This window comes from Silene latifolia, chromosome 11 (assembly GCF_048544455.1).
Source record: "Silene latifolia isolate original U9 population chromosome 11, ASM4854445v1, whole genome shotgun sequence".
NCBI classification, from domain to species: Eukaryota; Viridiplantae; Streptophyta; class Magnoliopsida; order Caryophyllales; family Caryophyllaceae; genus Silene; species Silene latifolia.
This window is the reverse complement of record NC_133536.1, coordinates 21,123,855-21,151,480: the sequence shown is the minus strand read 5'-3', so window position 1 is coordinate 21,151,480 and position 27,626 is coordinate 21,123,855. Positions and strand designations below refer to the sequence as shown.

The following is a 27,626-nucleotide window of genomic DNA, read 5'->3' as shown; positions in this document are numbered from 1 at the left end:
GAGGTAATAATTCCTCTTTCACCTCCTATTTTCACACTCTACAACAACTACTAGCCAGTAGCCACCAATCTCCTCCCATTTCTTCTTATTTTAGCTCTCATTACTTTCTTAATAATTACTCTCATACCAGACAATCCCTTATTTAAAATAGTACGGAGTACTAAATAAAGTGTGTAACATTAAACTGAAAGTAAAACCTATACAAAACGACTCAATACTAAAAAATAACCCGATACAAAATAACTCAAATCCGAATAAGTTGCTGGAAATTAGTCCTAAAACGAACTATATACTCCGTCCTATTCTACATAACCGTCCCATTGTGAAAATGACACAAGAATTAAGAAAGTGAGTTTAGACCACACAAAACGGACAATGGGACAGTTATGTGAATAGAGGGAAATTGAATTGAATTTGGACCACACAACACTTACCAAAAATAGACAATATGACAGTTACCCGACTAGACAGAAATGGACAATAAGACGATTATCTGAAATAGGAGGGAGTAGTAAACTTGAAAAGATGTGTCATAGAATACCCGATTGAATTATGTGCCACTGCCACCTCTACCTCAGCACCTCCACGGCTCCACTGAACAAGTAATGTTATAACGTGGGATCTGAAGTCAACGCCTAATCTGAATCTCGAAAGTCAGGTCGTAATTGTTAAATCATATATTTGCAATTGAAAGTCTTATTTTAATAATTAATCCTCAGCAAATTAAAGTTGGATGACTATAATACTCCCAACAATGGTTTCCTCTATTCCTCCATTATTACAATCACCTTACATCTTTTGGATCCTCAAGAGTAGTCCTCAGGTATTTCATATTGTATTTCGCTTTTATAAAGTTTTTCCATTACAAGCACCTTCATATTTGGTTCTCTTTTTAATGTGTAGGATTTATACTCTGAATGCGAAATTTGGTACTTCAAATTGGATACCAAGTTCTTGATCCGCTCAAGGTTCCGTATCTTTTTCAGGTTAGCCGCATCCATCCACTACCCTCTGCAAATTCTTGTTTTTCAATTGTGTTTTTATCTACAATCTACATTATCGGAACGTTTGTTTCTAAAATAGGATGAACAACTTTCAACCTTTTTATTCCCAGCTGTATTAAAAAAAAAAAACATTATATACGGTTTAATTAGTCCTTAAACGAATATTATTAAAAAACGGGTTAGAATAGCGTGTTTCAAAAAGGGAACACGTCATCCCCATGGCATGTTTCCTGTATTGGAAAATGACATAACGCTACTATTGGTATCGGGTTTGACTGTTCGGAACGGTGGATCCGGGAATTATTTTCCGTGGTGCCGGCCCCTTTCTCCAATACTCACTCTGTCCCGGTCTCGGTCATTTGTTGTTCTTTTCCATTTTAGGGTGTCTGAGTCAATTGTTCTCCTTTCTATTTTAGGATTGCATTTGATAAACAATTTGGTCATTCACACTCAATTTCATCCACATGTCATTTTGTCATTTAGTAATTGACTCTCCTCTTTCCTTGGTCTTTGTGCCAAAACCAAAGGACAACAAAGGACCGGGACAGAGGGAGTATATTATTCTTTGCCAGATCTGTTAACAGGTCGGGTGGGCGGGTCACAAGATGGCTAATAACAGGTTCGGCTAGAGTGTGGGTGAAGTTGACTTTGGATTTGGAGAATATTGGTTCTAGGTTGGGTTAGAATCAAAATATAAGCAAGTGATAATTTTACGGTGTTGATTTTCGCAGTACACTTTTGACCAAATTGCCCCTCTCATTTCCACTCTAAAAAAATACTACGCAAGAAAAAGTAGAAAAGAAAGACGGTAGAGTGTATATTGCATTCATCACCCACCGACCCCCACCTTCTGGCAATCGCCTCGCCAACCACCAGGGACTCACCGCCCTTCCTCAACCAGCAGCCCTTCTCTCCCACACAACTGAATTTTACGCATTCTTAGTCTTCACTCGCTCAGCACTTATTCGAAAGAAGGGACGTAACATTCAATATCACAAACAGACAAAAATTACGTGACCAGTGTAGTTAATTGAGCAAATAATTTGCATAATTTATGCACCACGAGATGGATCTTGATAAAAGAAACCAAACCCTAATATGTATAAACCCCCAAACCTTGACAAAGGAAACGAAATACAAAAGAAAATGGAAGGCAACATTGATTTCATGATTAATTTCCGATTAACAAATCAAATATTGTTGTATAATTGAATTAGAATTTAGAAATTTGATAAATTTAAGAGGGTATTTCGTCGAGATGATTTGCTCTTGGTTTATTGTTTTGCTCTTGGTTTATTGTTTTGTTTTTAGCTGAGGGTAAGTAATGGAAAGTAGGGATGGCAATTATGGCATAAACCGAACCGAACCTGAATCGAACCGAAGGAAAATATTCGATCCAAACCCACCTTTTAAAAACCCATCCCCGATCCACTGTTTAAAAACCCATATCCATATCCACTATTGAAAAACCCAAACCAAATCCAAACCCGATCCATTCATACCCGAACCCGATCCAATTGGATATTTTTGAAAATTTAGGCTTTATTAACCTTGAAATTTAAATTTTCTTATATAAGATTAAATTTTTATGTAGTCAAATCAAGTTTTGGATTGGGTTTTGGATTATGTAGTGGATTGGGTATGGATTTAGAGCGAGTATGGGTTTGAAAAAAATATAATGGACCGGGTATGGATTTTAAAATTTTGGATATGGATCAGGTATGGATATGGATTTGTGATCCAATAAGTAAGTGGATCGGGTTTGGATCTTGCAAAACCCGATCCAACCCGACCCATTGCCATCCCTAATGGAAAGTATTATGAAAAATGTACTCGGATGAGTAAAAAACGTACTATGAAAATAAATTACGTCGTAATTTTATACTTGTATCACATAGGGCTGTTTGGTAAACAGTAGATTGAGAAGTTTTTAGCATATTGAGTCATTTTAGCATGTTTAAGCGGTTAATATGGTGTTTGGGGTATTTGGTAGACAACATATTGAAATAGTAGATTTAGGTGTAATCTGCTATTTTATAATGAGGGTGTTTGGTAAACCGTAGCTTGATGAAATTTTAGCATATTCAAGGCTATTAGCATGTTGACTCAACAATTTACTAAATTACGTGTTTGGTAAATGACATATTGAAACAGTAGATCGAACTGTTTTCCAATATGCTACTCCCACATCATATTCATTTTAGTAGATTGTAAAAAATGAATCTCTCTATAATTACACATGTATACAACAATCTATTAACCTAAACCCACTAATTACCAAACACTTCTACTAAATCTGCTAATTGTAATATACTAGTCAAACATGCTAATCAAATTTGTCATTTGTAATTGCTTGACCAATTTGCTTCTGCTAATTATTAAATTATAATGGGTGTTTGGTAAACAACGGATTGATAAATTTTCAGCATATTCAAGGTTATTAGCATGTTTGACTCACCAATATACTATTTTATGTGTTTGGTAAATAGCATATTAAAACAGTCTCCAGCATATTCAGTTGAATAGATTGCTAATAATGAATCTGTCCATCATTTACATATACATACAACAATCTATTAACTTAAATCTGCTCATTACCAAACATTTCTACTAAATCTGTTAATTGACATATACTAGTCAAACCTGTCAAACCAATCTATCATTTATAATCTGCTTAACCAATCTGCTTCTACTAATAATAATCTACTGACTACCAAACAGGGCCATAATCTACTGAGTACCAAAAAGAGCCAATATGCTCCTCCTACCAGCTTATTCAATCAGTAGATTAGAGAATATTAAAATTGACATTTTTATCCTTGAGAAAATATCTTATGATAGTTACCGATAATTAATTCATGTCTATATTTAGTCATCTTACATAAAAAATAAACAATCTGCTAATCTGGAACTGATGATTACCAAACACATTAACAAATTCTGCTAACTATATATTTTTGTCAACCCCGCTAATATAATTTGTTGAGTAGGTCTCCTGAGAGACGGTCTCTTAATAAGCTTTATTGAGAGACCATTGTACAATTTTAAGAAAAAGTGGTACTAAAAATAATAAAATAGGTACAAATTATGAGTAAGGATAAAATTGGCACATTTATTATGTAAATAGGTACGAAATTACTATGTCACGATCAACAATAAAAATGATACGAAATACAAATAAAAGGGTACGAAAGATTGGTCTCTCAATAATTTAGTGATAGACCGTCTCTCCCAAATTTTAGTGTAATTTGTTATACACAATCTGCTTGCTTTTGGAACCTGCTGATTACCCCTCTTTTAATCAACCTAATCAAATTTGAAGGGTTCTTTAATTGCCTTCCTTTCCACGACACTTCTCAGTTGTCCGCTTTCATCTAAACATTAACAATTTAACTATCAATCCGTCTCATTGTAGATGGACAATATCCGTCTAAAGCTGTAGACGGATAATGACCCTCTCACAAAATGCAAGTGGGAGGGCAAGTGGAGGTATCTATTTCCCACCACTTGTACTATCCACTCTTACATTATGAGAGGGACACTACCTATCTACAGTTTTAGACGAATAGTGTCCGTCTAAAATGAGAATTTGTGTTTAACAATTTACAAGCAAAACAATTAATCCCCTTCTCCGCTTCTTGTGAATGATCAATGAAATAGTGAAGTAATATGTACTTGGTTTAATTATCACAATGCAATTTACACTTCTCAATGATTCACTCCCTCTCTCCGATTTTCAATTTATTTAGTTTAATTATTGTAATTGAGAATTAGATTTTCCCAGAATCAATTAAGGGCATGTTTTGGCCTAACTTGATTTGTATTTGACCTGACTTTTAAAAGTGTTTTTGGACTTCAAAATATTTTTTGGTCAAACACATCATTATTTAAAAGTTAAAAAAAAAAAATTCTCAAAAGCCATAAAACCATCTTTTTGCCCTTAAAAATAGAAGTAACAATTTGGTGTTTTGCTTTTAAAAAACACTTTTAGAAAATTAAACTTGAAAAACAAAACTCATTTTCAACAAGTTAGGCCAAACATGGTAAAAATGAGTTTTTGTCTTTGAGCTTAGTGTGTGTGTGTGTGGGTGTTTGGCCTGTCTTTTAAAAGTGTTTTTGGACTTTAAAACACTTTTTTGGCTAAACACATCATTATTTAAAAGATAAAAAAAATTCTCAAAAGCAAAAAAATCATCTTTTTTTCCCATAAAAATAGAAACAACAATTTGGTGCTTTGCTTTTGAAAAACACTTTTAGAAAATTAAACTTGAAAAACAAAAACTCATTTTCAACAAGTTAGGCCAAACATGTTCTAATTTTCTAAAAGTGATTTTCAAAAGCTAAAAGTACCAACTTCGTGCTTCTATTTTTAATTTTATGGGTAAAAAGTTGGGTTTTTAGGTTATAAAAAGCTAGAGTCACCAACTTGGTGTTTCTATTTTTATGGTAAAAAGTTGGGTTTTTAGCTTTTTAGCTTTTGAGATTTTTTTTAACTTATAAATAATGATATGTTTGGCAAAAAAGTACAAGTCCAAAAACACTTTTAGGTGTTGTTTGACCAAGTTTACCTAAAAGAGTTTTTACTTTTTAAAATGAGTTTTTCCACAAACTACTTCTTGAGAAAGTCGTGATTGTTTGGCCTAACTTTTGTAAAAATAGTTTTCCAAATTTGATGTATTTGGCCTAATTACTTTTATTCGATTTTTTTGTTTACTATATAATTTGGGTCTGCGTCACACTTGTCAAACTTTTCACCTTTAAGCGCATTTTTTCTAATAAAAATTATGTAATATCATAGTTACAACCGCAACCGCAATTTTATACTGTGTAATACTCATAATCATGATATTCATAGCCGATGTTATCTCCTCGATTAGAAAGTTGCAATATCAACTTATTATGTTGCAAGATGATGAAATTCATCTACAAATATAATCAATTAGTCAAACTATAAGCAGAAGCATTAAGCATTTATATTGGTGGGTACTTGAACTACAAAACAATTACTATGTACTTAGCCAAAGAAAAAATAGTTATAAAATAAGACCGTCTTATAATCTTATACTATGAGATATTACTCTTATAAGTCAAACATTATTTTTACATATAAAGAATCGTCTCACACTCAAAGACGGCCTGATACATTATTGAAAGGATCGTCTCATACTCTTTCCATCTCAAACCGTAAATTATTTTTCCTTTTTATACAATTAATATTGAGCTTATATTTAAAAAATATACCATAAGACAAATCATAAGCAATATACGGAGTACATAGCATGATAGCAATAATCAATGCCCACATGACAAAAAATAGGTAATCAATGCCCACGTGACAAAAAATAGGTATTATAGAGTACAAAAGTAGAGTGAAAAATATTATAATTATAGAGTACAAACAATAAAAAAACAAAACAATTGCCAGTAGAAGTAGGTATTTGCCGGTAGAAGTAGGTATTTGCTGCTTCTGCTTTTAATGCTTTTTTTTAAATTAACTTTTCAAAAGTAGTTTTACACCCATCTAAGGTGCTGTTTGGCCAAGCTTAAAAAGTGCTTTTGTAATTGAAAAATTAGTAGCTTGGCCAAACATGGTAAATTAGGTGTTGTTTGGCCAAGTTTACTTAAAAGAGTTTTTAGTTTTTAAAATGAGTTTTTCCACAAACTACTTCTTCAAAAAGTTGTGATTGTTTGGCCTAACTTTTGTAAAAATAGTTTTTCCAAATTTGATGTGTTTGGCCTAATTATTTTTATTCGACTTTTTTGATTTTTTTTTTGTTTACTACGAGCATATAATTTGGGTCTGCGCCACACTTGTCAAACTTTTCACCTTTAAGCGCATTTATTCTAATAAAAATTATGTAATGTCATAGTTACAACCGCAATTTTATACTGTGTAATACTCATAATCATGATATTCATTCATAGCCGATGCTCCTCGATTAGAAAGTTGCAATATCAACTTATTATGTTGCAAGATGATGAAACTCGCCTACAAATATAATCAATTATTCAAACTATAAACAAAAGCATTAAGCATTTATATTAGTGGGTACTTGAACTACTACAAAACAATTACTACGTACTTAGCCAAAGAAAAAATAATTATAAAATATGACCGTCTTATAATCTTATACTATGAGATATTACTTTTATAAGTCAAATATTCAATTTTTACATATAAAGGATCGTCTCACCCCGAAAGACGGTCTTATACATTATTCAAAAGGTTGTCATATACTGTTTTCATTTCAAACCGTAAATTATTTTTCCTTTTTATATAATTAATATTGAGCTTATATTTTAAAAATAGCATAAGACAAATCATAATCAATATACGGAGTAAAGAACTTACAGTTAGAAGCAGCCGATTAAAAAAAAGGCAATAACAGAGTGAAAAATATTATAGTTATAGAGTACAAACAATAAAAAAACCAAAACAATTGCCTATCTAATAGAAATTGTGAGAAGTAGAAGTAGAAGTAGATATTTGCTACTTGTGCTTTTAGTGACTTTTTTTAAAGTTTTAACTTTTCAAAAGTAGTTTTACATCCATCTAATTTATAATGTTTGGCCTAGTTTCTATTTTTCCAGTTGTAAAAGCACTTATAAATCTTGGCCAAACAGCACCTTAGAGAGTGTTAAAAGTACTTTTGAGAAGTCAAAAAATGTTTATTCACCCCCAAAAGGAGAAGTAGATATTTACTACTTCTACTTCTACTTTTTACATATATAACCAAATAAGCAAACAGAAATTGTATTAAGGTGCTGTTTGGCCTAGTTTATGTGAAATAGCTTTTACTTTCTAAAATGAGTTTTTTCATAAACTACTTTTTGAAAAAGTTGCGGTTGTTTGACCTAACTTTTGTAAAAGTAGTTTCTTAACAAATTGATGTGTTTGGCCTACTACTGCTTTTTTGTTTTAGTTTCCATAATTCTAAGAGTTTTTGGGAGAAGTAGAAGCAGAAGCATCAATTTGGTGCTTCTGTTTCTAGTAGCTTTTTATAAACTTCTGACTTTTCAAAAGTAGTTTTTTATCTCCCTAAATTATAGTGTTTGGCCCAACTTCTACTTTTATAATTAGAAAAGCACTTAAAAAGTTTGGCCAAACACCCCCTAAAGTAGTTAGGCCAAACAAATAAATTTTGTGAGAAACCGCTTTTACAAAAGTATGGCCAAACAACTAAAACTTTTCCGAAAAGTAACTTGTGAATAAACTCTTTTTGAAAAGGAAAAGTCATTTTCCATAAGCAAGGCCAAACATCACCTAATTTATAGTGTTTGGTCTACTTTCTATTTTTTCAGTTGTAAAAGCACTTGTAAATCTTGGCCAAACAGCACCTTAAAAAAATAGGCCAAACACCACAAATACTACTATATAACCTGGTGTACAAGAGCATTGTATAACCATAACCATAACAAATCTAAGAGCATGTTTGACCTTGATTCTCAAAAATGAGTTTTTGTTTTTCAAGCTTAATTTTTCAAAAGTGTTTTTCAAAAGCAGAAACAACAAATAGCTGCTTCTATTTCTATGGGCAAAATTATGGATTTTTAGCTTTTGAGAATTTTTGTTTAACTTTTAGAAAATGATGTGTTTGGCCAAAAAGTGTTTTTAAGTCCAAAAACACTTTTTTAAACTAGGCCAAACACACACTAAATCTAGCTTATATAATTTTTGATTTATATTAAAAAAAATTGATGTTAAAATTAAAATTTAATTGAGCTTTTATCAGTGTAGTTTTCCACATTATGATACACTTGCTAAAGATTAGAGAAACTAGTTTAGACCCCGTGCAATAAATGCACGGTATATATGGTATTTTTTTTTATAAATAATTAACTTATAAAATAGTAATATTTCATTAATTGTCCATATTTCTCATTACTGTATTTTGCTTTGTTGACAATTAATCAAGGGATTTTTTTTTTCGCTGAAATGTATTTTAAAACAAAATATTTTTTACCCACAAAGCTAATGAAATCAATTTTTTAGTCATCTCAAATTTTTTTTGCCACCAAAGTAATAACAGTGAACTCAGTTTTATTTTGTATGTAACATGTATTAAGTCATTTTTAAATAATAGTATCAATAAAAGATTTAGCAATTTATAGTTTTATATAAATTTTATTTATATTTTAATTAAGATATTATAGTTTGGAGTTAGAAGTGAAAATAATATAATTTGATGAAAAATTAATTTTAATTAAAAGATAATAATTTAATGTAATAAAAATGTAATTATTAGTTTCCTTTTTTAGTAAACGCACATAATTGTAGTTACCTTCCTTATTTAAAAAGATGCTTTTTGGAGGGAAAAATGTGAGAATTCCTATTCATTTAGTAAATAGTTAACTTATAAAATAGTAATATTTCATTAATTGTCCATATTTCTCATTACTGTATTTTGCTTTGTTGACAATTAATCAAGGGATTTTTTTTTTTCGCTGAAATGTATTTTAAAACAAAATATTTTTTACCCACAAAGCTAATGAAATCAATTTTTTAGTCATCTCAAATTTTTTTTGCCACCAAAGTAATAACAGTGAACTCAGTTTTATTTTGTATGTAACATGTATTAAGTCATTTTTAAATAATAGTATCAATAAAAGATTTAGCAATTTATAGTTTTATATAAATTTTATTTATATTTTAATTAAGATATTATAGTTTGGAGTTAGAAGTGAAAATAATATAATTTGATGAAAAATTAATTTTAATTAAAAGATAATAATTTAATGTAATAAAAATGTAATTATTAGTTTCCTTTTTTAGTAAACGCACATAATTGTAGTTACCTTCCTTATTTAAAAAGATGCTTTTTGGAGGGAAAAATGTGAGAATTCCTATTCATTTAGTAAATAGGGGATATTTCAGAAATGTAATAGAGATCTCACTTCCGTCAAATCTCCAACTTCCATCCGAGGTGTTGATTCCGGAAATGTACTCCCAGCACGGCCTTTGACCCAATTGAAAAAATATTTTGAGCACGTATCAACATCAATAGCCCATTTTATCTTAGCACGTTGCTTCCACTATAATGCAGAATTTTTAGCAAATTCCGTAGCTTTTAGCCGCGTTTGAGAATAATGGCTAAGTTCACCTTCATGCAGAACACTTTGCATTCCTTCTTCAAGAGCATCATCAAGATCAGACCATTTAGAAGACCATTCTTTCCTCTTATTTAACGACCATTTTTTCATTGCTGAATGAGAACGAGCTAACTTTCTCATTAATCTGTAAGAGCACGAGCCAGCAAGGGACTTTTTCCATTCAGATTGAATAATGTTCATACACTTCATATTCAAAATTCCAGGTACGGTTTGCCTTTCTTAATAAAGTAAGATCACTTTGGAACAAAATAGGAGCATGATCGGAGATCTGGATAGGATAATGAAAGACCCCTGAATCCGGATAAATTGATTTCCAATCCCATGGAGTTAGGCCGTGTCAAGTCTTTCAAAAACTACCTCATTAACATCACGATTGTTGCGCTACGTAAACTTTGGCTCTTTATATGGAATATCAATGAGATTCAAGTAGCTTCCCCATTTATCCTCGACATAAGGCTTGTCCAATTTAAGAAGCTAATCTCCTACACTATTCCACACAGAGGCTCTAACTTTGCACATTATGACTTTGAAAATAATGAAATTTTATCAAAGTTAGGTTCCCAATTTTTAAAAACCATTAAACCCCCATCAAATGAGGCCACACTCTTATCCAAGATAACTCGATGATCAAGAGGATTGGATCAATGAAAACATATATGTCCTGCATATGAGAAATATTCACTTGCCCCTTTAAACCCCAGCTATCGGATCGGAGATGAGTTGAGATGTTCTCCCTGCATTTATCAGTCTATAATCGACAAAATATCCAATAAGACATTTCGTCCAGAAGTCCTTAGATTGTGATATCATATTTGGGTCAAACTGTCAAAGCCGATAAATGATCTGGGATGCGTCCTATTACTCATCCAAAATCAATCGAAATACACAAAGTACTGTATGAGTGAACATGCATTGAGTTGATTAACTAGAAGATGATGCATGCAAACTTGATTCATTCATAATATACAATTAAAACTACAGTTTTGTACAAATAAAATATGAAACTATATATTTTGACAAATTAAACGGGACAAAAGTTTACACATTTATCTGTATGATAGGTAATTATGTTTTCTTATCCACACGCAGGTGGTATGCCTGGATGTAGTATCTGATGCTGCCTGACAATAGAATAAGGGAAAATGAGCTTATACAGGAGAATATTGCACGATTTGGACAAAATAGAAACAGATGTCGAGAGATTTTGTGGATCTTCAACGCAAGATCTCGAAAGTAGAATTGCGTCGGTCAGGCATGGGTTGATGTACATCATACCATATTGGGATTCGCGTCTTGGGGAGACATACTCTCTTAGACAACTAGAAGATTTCAAGGATGGGAATGAGTTCATTGATTATTGGTTGCAAAAAGTGGACTGTAGCAACGGGTCCTCATGTGAAGAAGATGAGTGTCTCTGGCACATGGCCGATTACTATTACTCATGTCGGAATGACTGGGTGAAATGCGTAGAGGGAGTCCTGGAAAGTCTGGAATCTGTTCAGCATGTTGAGGAAGTAACTCTTTCTATGTCCGATAAGTTTATAACCATTAAACAAGGACTTGGACTCTTACTATGTTTTTACAAGTCGATGGGAAATTGGAACTTAGAGACGTGGGAAATTAGCCAACTGACACATGATATGCCTAGGCGTATGAAAAATTATGCCCAGAGAGCTATGCGCATCTTTAAGCTATTGCCATTGACCAGCGTAGACGAGACAAGCGACATTTCTACATTGGCGGAGGAAATAGCAAATTATGTAAGTCACTGGCAGGACATTAGAAAAGGAAGACTCCTCAAAATGTACCGATGTGGACCTGGGTATGAGAGTCTTGTATCCCTCACTGATGATCTGCAATACAATCTTATCAAACTACTGCGTTTTTGTCCTCGCCGGATGGATTCAGACCTTGAACGCATTAGAGATCAAATGGATGCTATTCGATGTGCACTTAGTCCTACATGGACTAAAATATTTGTGGAGAGTGGCATATCCTATGCCATTGCAAGAGATATATATACCTTGGCTGATGAGGCGAGTCATGTAATTTCAGATTTCGACAGGTATAGTAGTGTAGAAACCAAACAGAAGATTGATGACATTAGAGATGTTGCCGGGAAGATATACATGAAATATAATATAACTCCCAGTTGTATTGACGATTTCTTTAGATGTGCGAAGCTGATTCTGGAGGAGATTGTGATACGTGATACTCCAGCTGCCAGATATGTGAGGGATCTCAGCTTACTCCACACATTTATTAAGGATACCCGAAATATGTTGCAAGTAAGTATGAATCTCCAAGATAAGTATCACCAAATTCAACTAATCTCCTGTGACGCTTGGATGCGACTCTGGTCACTCTGCTTAAGAAAACTGAAGAGTAAAAAAGAATTTATTACTCTTTCTCTTGACATCTTCAAAGACATTACAGCAAAGATGCCGCACCCCAGTGATCTATTAGTCGACTTGATCAAATATTTAGTCCAGATGCCTAAAGCTCATGAGCTAATGCATGAGCTTCGCAGATCTATTGTCACAGCGGAAGATGACAACCTATTTGTAAAGTTAGTTTACTCCCTTGAGATAAATCTTTTGAAAATTTTCAAGCCAAAGGGAGTCGTTGATGTTGTTGAAGATGTTGAGGTTGAGGTCATCGAAGCGGCACACAGTTACATCTTATTTTTCAGGGAAATGAAATATGATGCTCACTCTAGTCTGAAGGAAGGAGTCGACGGATTCAACGCATCGCTCAGACACGCTCATGACGAATACATCAAGTTTCCATGCATGGAGCTGCCCATGTTTGAATTAGAGTTCTTTGATATGCAAGTGAACCTGACAGAGTTTAAGGAAAGTGATACTTATAATCGTGATCAAATTGGAGTACTCCATGATGATTTATCTATTTTCTTTTCTTTTCTTCGACCTTATACAATGAGGCACGACACACCAGAGGATGTTAATCTGCTATGGACTCAGTTTACGAAACTGGGCCGCAAAGTGAACAATATGATAGACACATTTGAGGAGTTTCCTACATGGTATAATAAATTACGAGCTTTTTATGTCTCAGAGGAGGTTAAGCTTATCAAAGAAAATCTGTCGAAAATTTCTAGCAGGGACACATCCAAGACTGAAGTTGAGGGCTCAGGTGCTCGCACTGTAAACCATATGGAAAAAGGCCACACAACAGAAGATTCCAACGTTGAAGACTGCTTTGAGGAGGAAGATAGACTAGGGGTGCAACTTACCACAGGGTCAACGAGTTTGGAGAAAATATCGATAGTTGGTATGCCTGGTTTAGGCAAGACAACCTTAGCCATGAGTCTATATAAAGATTGTGCCAAGTCTTTCCATGCTCATGCTTGGTGTTATGTTGGTCAGGACTTTCTAAGGAAAGAGCTTCTCCAAAATATCATAGGTCAGATTAGCGAGCGACCTAGATTTGAAATCAACGCTATGAAGGACGAAGATTTAGTTACACTCTTGAAGCAGTTTCTAAGTCAAAAAAGGAACTATCTCATAGTCTTAGATGATGTATGGGATGTTGATGCTTGGGATGCTCTTTGCAAATGTTTTCCAACCAGCGGCAATGGAGGTAAAATACTAATAACAAGCAGGTCCAACATCGTCGGAGAGAAAATTTGTGGTGATAGAAATGTTATAAAACTCAACCTCCTAACTCCAAACAAAAGTTGGCATCTATTGCAGAAGAAAGTATTTGGCACAAGGAGTTATCCTAAAAAATTAGGTGAAATTGGGAAAAGAATCGCAGAGAAATGTGGAGGGCTGCCACTTTCAATTGTTATGATAGCTGGAGTTCTTAAAAATAAAAATGAGACGGAAGATGGATGGAAGGAAATTGAACGGAGCCTGGATGATCACCTCTTAACTGGTGGTTCTAGTACGCTAGAACTAAGTTATAGACATCTATCAGTTGGCATGAAACAATGCTTTCTATATTGCGCAGCATTCTGTAAAGGTAAAGAAATCCCTAGGTCGAAACTGATACAACTATGGCTTGCAGAAAGATTCGTAGAGACTTCATATGTGCAGGAAAGTTTGGAAAGCGCTGCAGAGAAGTACTTGTGCGACCTAGTGGACAGAAGTTTGCTAATGGTTGCAAAAACAGGTTCTGATCATCGAATTCAGACCTGCAGGATCCACGATTTGCTGCTAGATTTTTGCATACAAAAAGCAAAAGCAGAGAAGTTCCTTTTCACATTGAACAGGTATGAGTTAGTTATTCCCTCGTTTTAATAACTTTACATGTCTTGATAGTGGGGTTTGTCGTACTCCCCCAATCAAACAATTTATTCTCTAACTAATGTAGTAGGGTAGTCGAGGTCGAACCACTAGGGGATCAAGTTTGAATGAGTACTAGTTTTGTCTCAAATTAGAAGTAAGCTACACAAATCAAGAATGTGATTAATATTAAACTAAACAACTAAACTAAATAAACTAAGACTACTAAACTAAGTAAATTAACAAGTAATGAAATACAACAACAACAACATCAGAGCCTTAATCCCAAAATGATTTGGGGTCGGCTGACATGAATCATCCTTTCGAACCGTCCATGGGTGAACGCACGCCTCAAAATGCGAATAAAAAGGGAAGATAAAAAAAACAAAAGGGAGAACGAAAATGTAATGGAAAGTTAAGGTGAACTTAGGGGTTTTAAAATCGAATTCCGTCTTTCTTTTATAAAAACTTAAAATTTAAATCGAGAGAAAAGGTTAAAACGATTTTTAAAAACCGAAATAGAGTTAAGGATCCGGAGTGAATCAGGTAAAATCTATAAGAAAGTGGTTGTTGGAAAAGTGTGTAATAAAGGAGAGAAAAATAAATAAATTAATTTCTTTAAATTAAATAAATAAAAAAACACTAAATCTGTCAAAAAAACATCAAATACTAAAAATCCACATGTATCCTTTCCCTCCATTGTGCCCTCTCCGTCGCCATACTCTCCTCAAGCCCCAGAACTCTCATATCGTGCTCTATCACTCTCAACCATGTCTGTCTCGGTCTTCCTCTGCCTCTAGGGACCTTTTCTGTTCTCCAAGTCTCGCCTCCTAATCAAAAGGTGCGTCCATAGGTCTCCTTCTCACATGGCCAAACCATCTTAGTCGGTTTTCCATCATCTTGTCCTCTATTGGCGCCACTTTTACCTTTTCCCTAATCACCTCATTCCTTAACCGATCTTTCCTTGTATGTCCGCACATCCACCTCAACATGCGCATCTCCGCCACACTCATCTTTTGAATGTGACAATGTTTCACGGCCCAACACTCGGAGTCGTAAAAGTAGGCAGGCCTAATTGCCGTGCGATAAAATTTTCCCTTTAATCTTTGGGGCATATCTTTATCGCAAAGAAACCCTGAAGCACTCTTCCATTTCAACCATCCCGCTTTAATTCTGTGAGCCACATCTCCGTCTAACTCCCCATCTTTTTGAATAATAAATCCTAGATATCTGAAGAAATCCGAACCCTCAACAACATTCCCATCGAAAATAATACTCCCCGCCTCTGTCGATCTCAACCCCGCCACCTTAGTGAATTGACACCTCAAATACTCGGTCTTACTTACTCTGCTCGGCTGAACCCACGAGTCTCTAAAGTCTGCCTCCACAATTCCAACTTTCTCTCCACCCCTCTTTTGTCTCATCAATCAACACAATATCATCAGCAAACATCATACACCAAGGGATGTCGTCCTGAATATCCCTTGTCAACTCATCCATAACTATAGCAAAGAGAAAAGGACTAAGTGCGGAACCTTGATGCACCCCGATGGTAATAGGAAATTCTTCCGTTCTCCCAACATTAGTGCGGACACTTGCACTAGCCCCCTCATACATGTCCTTTATGAGGTCAATATATTTTCGCGACACACCCTTTCTCGCCAAAGCCCACCAAAGTACTTCTCTTGGTACCCTATCATATGCCTTTTCCAAGTCAATAAAAACCATATGCAAATCCTTCTTCTTGTCCCGATGGTATTCCATCAACTGTCTCATGATAAAAATCGTATCCATAGTCGATCTCCCGGGCATAAATCCAAATTGGTTTTCCGAGATGTCTACATATCTCCTAAGCCTTTGCTCGATTACCCGCTCCCATAACTTCATTGTATGACTCATAAGTTTAATTCCCCGATAATTGGAACACTCTTGGACATCACCTTTGTTCTTGTACAAAGGGACAAGAGTGCTTTTCCTCCAAGCCGATGGCATCTTGTTGCTCCTCCAAATCTTGTTGAAGAGCATAGTTACCCATTCAATCCATTTCTCCCCGAAGCACCTCCAAACTTCTATGGGTATACCATCCGGTCCCTCTGCTTTCTTTGACCCCATCTTCCTTAACGCCTTTCTAACTTCACTCTTTTGTATTCTACACACAAATTCCCGATTAACCATGCTTGGTGTTACCTCTACATCCCCAAAACCTTGTTCCTGATGTCCATTGAATAAATTATCAAAGTAAGAACTCCATCTAGCCTTTATCTCGTTATCCTGAACCAGAACCTTGTCGTCCATATCTTTCACGCACCTAACTCTCCCAATATCTCTCGTCTTTCGATCTCTTATGCGAGCCAGTTTATAGATATCCTTCTCTCCTTCCCTCCTGTCCAACCTGGCAAACACTTCTTGGTTAACTTTTGCTCTCGCATCCCGTACGGCCTTTTTAGCGGCTCGTCTAGCCTCCTTGTACTTTTCCAAGTTCTCATCACTCATGCATTTCCCCAGAACCTTATAGCATTCACGTTTAGTCTTTATCGCTTGTCTCACCACATCGTTCCACCAAGATGTGTCCTTACTTGATGGTCTATTCCCTTTAGATTCCCCTAAAACCTCCCTCGCCAAATCCTTTACAACATGCTCCAATTTATCCCACGTTGCATCAATATCTTTCTCCTCGCAATCCGACCAAATATCGCTACTTCCAACCTTATCCAAAAACGCTTGTTGGTTTCCCCCTTGTAGCTTCCACCACTTGATCCGTGCCTCACCGATTATCTTTCTCTTCCTCAAGTCTCTCTTACCCCGAAAATCAAGAACCACTAGTCTATGTTGTGTTGCGGCACTTTCCCCGGGTATGACCTTGCAATCGGTGTACTCTTTCCTCCACACATTCCTTACCAAAAGGAAGTCAATTTGACTAGCATTACCTCCACTTCTATAAGTCACCAAATGAGAATGTCTTTTCTCGAACCAAGTGTTCATTATACCCAGTCATATGCCAAAGCAAAATCCAATATGTCACTTCCTGCTTCATTTCTCTCCCCGAACCCAAAACCCCCATGAATGTTCTCAAAGCCAACTCGACTAGTACCCACATGCCCATTGAGGTCACCACCAATGATCAATTTCTCTCCAATAGGGACTCGTTCTACAACCTCTTCCAAATCTTCCCAGAAGGCTCGTCGAAAAGAAGCATCCAAACCTACTTGAGGTGCGTAAGCACTTATAACCGTCACCACCTCATCCTCGACTACAAGCTTAATACTCATAATCCTATCACTCTTTCTCGATACTTCTACCACATCATCAATGTAATCTTTATCAATGACAATACCCACTCCATTACGACTTTTGTCTTTACCCGTGTACCAAAGCTTATAACCCCAAGGCGCTATCACCCTTGCTTTATCTCCGACCCACTTTGTCTCTTGTAGACACATTATATGCACTCTCCTCCTTTTCATAACCTCCCCTACCTCAGCTAATCTCCCTGTCAAAGAGCCAACATTCCAAGTACCAAACCGTAACCTACTACCCTTCCTAAAGTCATGTCCTGATTTCTTTACCCGCTCTTGACCATGCTTCCTAGATCCAAACCTATTTGACACCACACCCATACTTCGAGGTGGCGCGCCGCTTTTGGGCGACGACCTAACAACCCTTGCATATTTTTCACTACACCCGGGTCTAGAAGATGTAGCGCACCCTTGCCTATTTGACACCACCCCCAGATGTAAAGATGGCGCGTCGCTTCCGGGCGACGACCTAGCAACCCTCACATACTTGTCACTACACCCGGGTCTAAGAAGTGCAGCGCGTCGCTTCTGAGGAGACGCCCCAACGATGTTCAAATTCCGATTCATGTCCATAGAATGTGACTAAGTTTTTATGCTGGCTGCCACAGACCTACCGCAACCCTCCTCCTTTATCCGGGCTTGGGACCGGCTGCGAATGCCCGAAAACACTCACAGGCGGAGTTTAACAAGTAATGAAATAAAGATCTAAATAATAAAGAAATGCCTAGGGTCTGATCCCACCTCCGACATGTTCATTTACTATCATAATCCAGTTAATTGGTCATTAAGGTGGCATGTAAAGTGGAAAATGCCTCTAATTCGCCTACTAACTCCCTCCCATGCTCATAATAAAACACTAGCTATCCTGACTAACCCCCTCTCGGGTTCGAAGGTCGGTATCCCAAGTTTAATACCCAACCACAAGAAAACACATATTCTAAGGTAGCCTAGTATTGACTAAGGTCATTAAGCCCACGTCGGTTTCCGGGTCATTCCTCGTCTTCTCCCGGAGGTTTATTTCAAACAATAGACTAGGGGTGCCCTCTCTTGGTTCTCCCTCTCCGTATCAACCTAGGTTGACAATTAAACTTAAATATGGTGACCCGATTCCCAATACTATAACCTTTCAAGCTAAAATCAAGGGTTTTCAACACAAACTTAGCTTAAACCTATAATTGATTTCTCAACTAAAAGTAACTGAGTAAACACCATTATTTCTAAAAACAAATTAAAATTGATGATGATATAGGCGTTCATTGTTGATGCCAAACACCAAATATCACGTAGCCAACGGGGGATTCGAACCCACACCTTGTGCATTACACATGCTCTTTCATTTGAGCTAGTTAGCTTTTGACAAAAGGGTAACTTAAAACCTAAGTTTTTAAGTCAAAATCCCAAGTTATTTCCTTAAAAGCAAAGTTTTAATTTAAATCCAAGTTAAAAAAAATAGAAAAAAGTTAAAATGATTGAGCCTCAATCTAACAAAATTGAATGACAACCAATGCATATAACAAAATGTTCATGACACGAAATAGTACACAAAGACACACAATTTGACAAACCATGATATCGACCCGAATATTTAGCTAAATAAACAATATCACCCAAAACTCTTAAAATATCGTTGAATACCCGAGAAAGGTAATAATTACCGAAATTGTATTACTGAAAACTAAAATACAATTAAGAAAAGGAAAAAGTTACTTACTTTATATCCTATGAAGTGTCAATTTAGCACGAACCAGTAGTATGTAATGAAAATGGGTATAATAAAATCTTCTAAGAAGCACGTAGTACATAATCCTTTGATAAATGAGTATAAGAAGCAAGTACGAAGAAAAAAAAAATAGATAGTGAGGATGGGTGAGGGAGAAGAGAGAGAGAGAGAAAATGGCAATTCTTATATCCTACACCCATGTGTACGGTATTACGAACTCCCTTCAGGCTCCAACCCCCTCACTCCCCACTCATCCTCAACTTCCTCCTTTTTATTTTCTTTTTTTCTTTTTTTCTTTTAAAATTTTAAAACAAAAAATTAACTTCCACTTTTAAGAAAAGTTACCACGGTCATATTCAGTTTAAGTGTTACGTAGTGTTACATTCACGATATGACACTATTATATTCATTTTAAGTTTAGTGAATATGATAATATTGTTTAATGAATATGTGCTTTAAAGTGCGATATTCACAATAGGACACTATCATATTCACTTTTAGTTTAGTGAATATGACAATGTAGTTTGATGAATATGTATTATGTGGTGTGATATTCATCCTATGGTTCTATTATATTCACTTTCACTTTAGTGAATATGACATTTATAGTTTAATGAATATGACTTTATTTGTTCAAATATATTGAACAATAATCATGAACGTTTAATTTCATATCAAAACCGCATAATACAAAATAATTTAAGGAAAAAAAATTATGTGATATGATATGAATATGTCAATTATGTTATGTGAATATGTGAGGAAAAATAAAACTAATAACAAAATATATCAAATATGATCTCTATTTGTAGAGGAATAAAAATTATGAATAATAATATATTTTTTATTATTTTCTAATTTATTAAATTTATAATTTATTTATTATAAGAAAAAAAATTAAGAAAAGGGAGTACTATGCACCATACTCCTGGGTGCATGGTATTTTCTTCAAAAAAAATAATTAGATATTTTGGGTTGGGCTTCAAATAGAGAGGTCTTATCACATTCGTTAAACAATTTTGCTCTGTTTGGTAAACCGCGGATTAATTTCAGCAAAAGCAGATTGTAAAAACAGATTATAAATGACAGATTTTATCAGAAGGTTTGACTAACATATTATAATTAGCCGAATTAATTTGAGTGTTTGGTAATTGGCAGATTATGATCAGTAGATTGTTAATTTTCTTTGTAAAATGGAGAAAAATTTCCTATTTAAAAATTTGTAATTAGTTAGTAGATTTAGGTGGTCTAGAATAAAATCGTTATTGTTAGAACGGATTAGCAATTATCGATTACCGCGCCAAAAATAATTTTTTTTTTCCGGACGAAAAACATTTTCATCCAGATGTAGGTCCAGACGAAGAAATTTTTCGTCCAGACAAAAAAATTTTCGGTCCAGACGGAAACTTTTTTCGTCTAGACGAAAAAAAAATCGGCCGTCCCGGACGAAAATATTTTTTTTTTAAGTTTTTTTGTTTATGTTTTTCTCCCTTTTTTCGTCCGGGCCTGGGTCTGGACGGAAAATTTCTTCATCCAGGCCATTTTTCGACATGTTTTTGTTAAAAAAAATTATTTTTTGTCTTAAATTAGTTTTGGGTGTGGGGATCGATAATCGCTAATTCGTTCTACTATAATCCATTCGTCAAATCATTAACTTGAAACGTAAACATATCTCTTGAACATCGTTACTAACTTGATCGTTGTTACCGTCATTAGTCGATATGTTTAAAACCGTTTTAAACGAAAAGTTCGTAAATTAAATTACGATTTTTTCACAAAAAACCCGTCTTTTTTGTTTTAGAAAGATTAGAGAGAGAGAGAGAGGAGAGTTAATGGGGGGCAATATTGAAAAGATGTGTTAATTGTCGACGATAATTACTAAAAGTGTCGACGATATTTAACACGATCCAGATACCATTTTTTTGTGGAACATGTAAAACCAGGTGGACTAAGAGGGGACTTTCCCTTTCATTCGATGAAAACAAGGCCCAAACAGAAGGATAGAAACAGTAGCCATATAAAACAAGGACGACGTGATAAGGGCCCAACCAAGCAACTCAAATTATCCGAATTTGAAACGCTGTCCGGGCATGTTCTCGTCGTGACCCGCTTTTCTCACTCGTTATTTGTTCCACTAGGTACTTACATGATGAAAAGACGGAAGCAGTACCAAAATCCTAGCAACTAATATAAATGAACATTATTTAAAACTAAACGGCTAATGTGTTTTTTAACGGTAAAACGAATAAAATAAGCTAACTCAACTTATTAATTAGATCGAATAAGAGACAAAATGGCAGTTAAAATACCGTACTTCGTATTATAGAGTGTTATCAATGTCTCTCCAAGTTACCTTAGCAGCCACACTCTGAATGTCATTGGAACCAGAGTAAACTGGACAGGAAAAACACAATAGCTACTTTTGGGAAATTTCGCTTCAACAATAACAAAGCCGGTACGATCTTGATATGTACCGACAGTCTGACATGAATTATAGTTTATCCTCGATATGAGATTGATATTAATTAGCTCATCCATGGCTATGACAAAATGAAAAGAACTGTTAACCTCTCATACATGTACATGCTTTAAACTGTTCATAGTCTTGCATTGCTCATGTGTTTTACATTCCAGGTGGGATGAACCTGCGAGTTGTCAGCAGCGTGGTCGCGTATGCTTTCGCTCAATTAGCGATCAGTGCATGCAATTTAAATTTGATGGATTAACACTGCTAAAACCGCGTTCCTTGATTTGCTCTTTAAGGGAACATGATCCAACTCAAAACTTCACGTTTGTGTTTGAGAATTTCAAATCACTTACTTTGCTGGATTTGGAAAAACATGAAATGGACGAAAACTTTTCTGCAAGTGTTGGAGAACTCACATTGTTGAGGTACTTGTCCGTAAGGGGTTCGATGAAAAGTATCCCATCATCAATTAGTCATCTCTTGAACCTTGAAACGCTCATTGTGAGAGGAACTGACGGTGAAGTTGAGGTTCCGCACACAGTTTTCAGTCTGAGCAAATTAAAAGATCTCCTGGTGGATAAACGTGCAATAATTAGTGTGGATCCGAGTAACGACAACTCATTAAGTAGTCTTCAAAGCTTCTCTACCCCAGTTCTTTCAGGGAGCATTGCTGAGCAGATAATTGTGAGGTTGCCAAATCTTCAAAAGCTAAAATGCATAATATTGGAAAAGTCATTCGACTTGTCTATTCTTGATCGCCTTTGTCACCTTGAATCTTTGAGAGTGTTCTATCAAAGCTTGGATCCATTTTGTGGCAAGCTTAGCTTTCCCTCGAACCTGTACAAACTGACACTTTCTGGATTTCAGTTACCCTGGTTGGATATAGAAAAGATTGCTGATATGCTGCCTCGGCTTGAGATCCTCAAGTTACTGTTGAGAGCCTTTGAAGGGGAACAGTGGAGCACAACAGCTACCTTCAATAATCTGAAATACCTGAGAATGGAGGGGCTTAATATTAAAGAATGGGAAGCATCAGATGATAACTTTCCTAAGCTAGAGCGATTAGTTGTCCGCCGATGCAAGTCGCTTCATAAAATTCCTGAAGAATTCGGAAACATGATATATCTAATGGGCATTGAAGCACACTGGTGTGATACCTCTCTCGTGAAGTCGGTTCTCAAGATCAAGAGGAAGCAGATTGATGAAGGAAGCATGAAGTTTGAGGCCATAATATATCCCACTGTGCTCGATCTTAGCGATGATGAAGAGCTCAGTGAGTAGGTAAACTCCCTGTTACCCTGTTTTCTGAAGAAATAAACTGATGAGTTGACGGATTCTAAACGCGAACTTCTTGCTTTGGGCTTTACGAATATTATATATATTGTTGTATTTTTTCCATTGGCATTTGTCATTGTACCCCCTTATTGTATGACTTCAGTGTTCCCCTTCACATAAGTGGGCCATGTCAACGTATTTCAAATTATTTTTCACTCTTCTTTTTCCTTAGTCTTTGTCGGAAAATCAAAGGACAACAATTAACAAAAGGGTTTGTTTTTATATTGTAAACTTTGACCATTATTTTAGGATAATATGCTATAGCATATTCCAGTTTACGGTAACAGAGGAAGAATTTGAGGCATAAATCAGTAGTCGGAACTCATAATGTATTTGGTTAACAAAAAGTTATTGTGGTATACGACGTGACCATGGTATCAAATAAAGCATGTATTTCAATTAAAAAGAAAAATGCTAGCGACTTGATCCCGAAACTAAAGTGGCCGCCATCAGGGACATTATGTTAGAATTAAATCCTTTATGAGTCCATAACTTCGTACTAAATGAATTGGTATACCGAAATAGCAGAAGCGTACCTGATGAATCCATGGGAATAGGATGAAGAGATGAACTTGAGTTCCTAGATTGTAGCGCACTGGTAGCCACACTCACCCTAAGGTTACGTTCTCTCTACTGATAGGATGTTTAAGGCACTGTTTGGCAAACATCAGAAGTAGATTCATGATAGCGAATATAAGATCCCCGTGACTTAAACGTATGAAAAAAATACTACATCACGTTTTTATTGTAAAAATGAATGGTAATAATATTACAATATTAGATCCTCGTGACTTCAACATATGAGATCCTCGTGACTTCGTTTGACCCATTGAATTTAATCAACCCTAAGTTGGGGATTCCCATCACAATTCACTCCCAATAGGCTATAATCATTCCTTGTGTTGACTCTAGCACTTAATTTTATGCAAAGGTCTTTCGTGAGAGGATCCGCAATATTCCTCTCAGATTTTACATATTCCAGTGATATCACATTATTCCTCTGCGAAACCAGTATTCCACTCTAGAATGAAGCACCTAGCCCTTGACTTTCATTTTATACGTGAGAAGGTGCAATCCGGGACCTTGCGAGATACTACTGTGCCAAATGATGATCAACTCGCGGATGTCTTAGCCAAGCCTCTTGCACGAGCTCGTTTGCAAATGATTATTTCCAAGACCGAACTTTCCGATTGGTCGTCCCGGGGGCATGATAAGATTACGTAAATTATGTTAATATTTTGTGTATAACTAATTATCTTTTGTAAGCTTTTAGTTATCTCATTCACATCTAACCCTAGTAATCTAGAACTTGTATTTATACCTCTGTCTTGTTTAATAATATTCATTAAGCTTTAACCTAATACTTCTTTACACTCTCCTCTTCCATCTTTTTTTTTTTTGGCAAAATAATTAACACTCATTTTCATTTACCATTTAATCACTTCAGGCCAACAATATCAACCGAGCCTATACCCTCATCTTTTCCATTCAATCTCCAACAACAGTAGCAACGCCATTCAACACCATGGCTCGAACTCGACTCGCACACATGCACCTCCGCCCTTAACACCATAATAGTCATTGCAATAAACCCAAAACCCACTGATCCAATTCATACAACCGCCACCAAGCGTTTCTCCTCTGCAACTTAGCCCAAGCAAGCCTAGAAACAGGCCGCATCACTTGCACAACAACCTCGACATGACACTCGAAACGCAAAACCATCTCAATTGTTCTATACTGTGCTCCCTTATGTCGTATGTGTTGGAATAAGTGTCCTCCGACAATAATGCGATCACAACTATTGATCATAATGATCACATGTTTAAATCTCATTTTAAGAATACATGTGGGATGTAATATTTCACAGTCAACTGGTCCACACATATCGGTAATGATTGGCTGACTAGAGTTTGACATTACTGTCGTGCGACGGTGGTGATCAGTTGATCCCCTTAGGTCATACCTATAGGGAAATACTCTTAATTGATTATTTAATTTATCGTATGACGATACGAGTTAATTAAATTGCTTAAAATTGATGGATGATTTTGTGAGTGAAGTTAACGTGTCTTATTGTAATTCAATTAAATTAGATACGGTCTAAGTAATCGAATTGTTTTATTACTTAGATTAAAATATTGTTTACGAAACAATTGAAACAGAATGAATAATTTATTATAAATACAAGTTGTTGTAGTTTATAATTGTATGACCCATTTTGGTACAAGTAATTGTGAAGTACTAATTATTTTTGTATGTGACATATTTAATTTATATGATGATTTTTAATATGTTAAAAATGCATTATAATATAACATGTCTTGTAACATGTCACATATGTCACATTTGACAAATGACAAAAATAAAATGGACCACCATGTTATATGGGTGACCGAAAATGGAGGGATAAGGGTTAGTGTGCCTTAATTAAGTTGTTTAGTGGAAGACATCATGATTAACCTCTACATGATAGGGTTGCATGCCTACACCTTGAATAGAACAACCTAAAAAGCAAATGTGCATGCATTGGCACCCTCTTTCCTCCCTCCTAAAAACCGGTTCCCCCTTCCCCCTAAATGATGTGAATTGTTCTCATTTTCATATTATTCATTCGACTATTCTACTATTTTTCTAGTGTGAGAAAAATACTACCATTCTCTACAATTTGTGAAATAAACTTAGAGAAAGAAACCTCATAAAATTATTCCTCTTGGCCAAAATTTTCAAGGGCCAACAAATCTATCTTTGTGTCAATTTTAAGTAAGACTAATATTATTACTAGTTCATAATAATATTGGTTATTAAGGGTATTCCTTGGGTATATGCTTTTGGGAGAGGTTCTAATTTGAACCTTGTTCATCTATTGTTAGAAAGCTCAAGAACTAACAAGAAGGAGATCTTGTTGGTGCCCAAAAATCCGAAACCTCAATGTAAGAAGTGACGGTTTCTTCTCTATCTTGTTTTTAGTTTGCATGCATAAGATCTAGATTTAATTTTATGACTAAATTAAATGTCACATATATGAATATATTAACTAATGAGATTAATCATTCCAACAGTATGTCACATTCAAGCAGTGGCATCGAATTTCAATTGTTAAATGCTCTCCCGTGTCTTTTCTCTTTAAATTGAGTCCTTGTTTAGCAACCTCAAAAGTTGTTTTCAATTTCATGCGATTTTGTTGTAATAAAATTATTGTTGATTTTCAATTATTGGATTAAAGCCAAGACGCGAAAGTTGGATCAAGAAAATCATTGTCAGTTGTATCATCTTGCAACTTAGTGTTGATCAACAATGGGAGATAAATGGCGATGAAAAAGATAAATTAAAAGAGGTGAAAATTGTAGGAGATGTAGAAGGTATGTTAGGTAAAATGAAGGGGGTAAACTGAAGAGTAAAGTTCTTAATGACTTAAATGATAGAGTGACCTGCTAAACAGTTTGCCCTTCACTTAGGATAATAAAAGATAAATGATGGTATAAATGAGATTATTATGGGATAATCAATAGTTTGGATTATTTTGAGAAGGTGAGTAATAGGTTGGATTATTATGCTCATCAATTAACCCAATATTATATAGTTTTGGTTGAAATATAAATTTAGAGAACACCAGAATATGGTGAGTTTCCTTAATATAAACAGCCCCACTTAGGTATTAATTAGTATAAAGATGTTAATTATTTAACTTACACAAATAATAATGATCTCTCTTAAATAATATTCTAAACTAATATTTCATATTTATTTAAATATATAACTAAGTCTAATACAACTAGATAATAATATGATAGTAACCACGCATGTGAGTAGTAAAAGCAACAATAACAGCAACGGGAGTAGTGAAAGTCATACTAGCAGTAACGGGGTAGTGAATTTAACAATAATAAATGTTGGAGTAGTGAAAGAAAAAATAATGACGACGGGAGAAGTGAAAGTAATAGTAGTCAGAACACATGTAACAAAAGTAACCGTATGACCAATGGAGAGAGTATGAAAAATTAACTACTAATTCAATTTTAGGAAAATATCAATTTATTTAAATATTTAGAGTTTAACAAAACTAACGGGTTAGCCGTAAAAATAGTAGGAGTAGTTAAAGAAACAACATAGCCGAAAAAGTGGTGAACGTAATAGTATTAACACGAGATGTAGTGATAGTAATAATATTAACAACAGTAGTGGTGAACATGTCTTATAATTTATTGATTAATTTTATATCTAAACATAATATCAAGATATAAATTGTAAAAATGTACGTGTTAACCAAATTTAGCTAATCATATTTCATAGAAAATAAAACTTAAATGGTAAATAAAGGTAGCCAAGGCGTAGCCGGTCACCAAACCTAGTGAAAAAAATTGTAGAAACATGGGATATATGTAGTATGATAGTAATCACTCATTTCAATAGTCAAAGCACAATATTAGCAGCGAGAGGGAG

At 35.0% G+C, this 27,626-nt stretch overlaps 1 protein-coding gene across 2 annotated transcripts; it reads left to right on the top strand.

Moving 5' to 3' along the window:
- The first annotated feature begins 524 nt into the window (after positions 1-524).
- Positions 525-23,338, top strand: LOC141611339 (putative late blight resistance protein homolog R1B-23). 2 transcript variants are annotated; one of them, XM_074429859.1, is made up of 5 exons: positions 525-823; positions 904-986; positions 10,116-10,318; positions 11,205-14,352; positions 22,016-23,338. In XM_074429859.1, the coding sequence occupies exons 4-5, from the start codon at positions 11,258-11,260 to the stop codon at positions 23,127-23,129; spliced, it is 4,209 nt and encodes a 1,402-aa protein (XP_074285960.1). In that variant the 5' UTR covers positions 525-823; positions 904-986; positions 10,116-10,318; positions 11,205-11,257; the 3' UTR covers positions 23,130-23,338. The 2 variants fall into 2 exon arrangements, with proteins under 2 accessions (XP_074285960.1, XP_074285959.1); XM_074429858.1 differs by lacking the exon at positions 10,116-10,318.
- The last annotated feature ends 4,288 nt before the right edge of the window (positions 23,339-27,626 follow it).

Bases quoted from the DNA above. Each gene is read 5' to 3' on its own strand.
- LOC141611339 (XM_074429858.1), top strand. From the start codon at position 11,258: ATGAGCTTATACAGGAGAATATTGCACGATTTGGACAAAATAGAAACA. The intron at 14,353-22,015 runs GTATGAGTTAGT...TTTACATTCCAG, and splicing joins TTCCTTTTCACATTGAACAG to GTGGGATGAACCTGCGAGTT.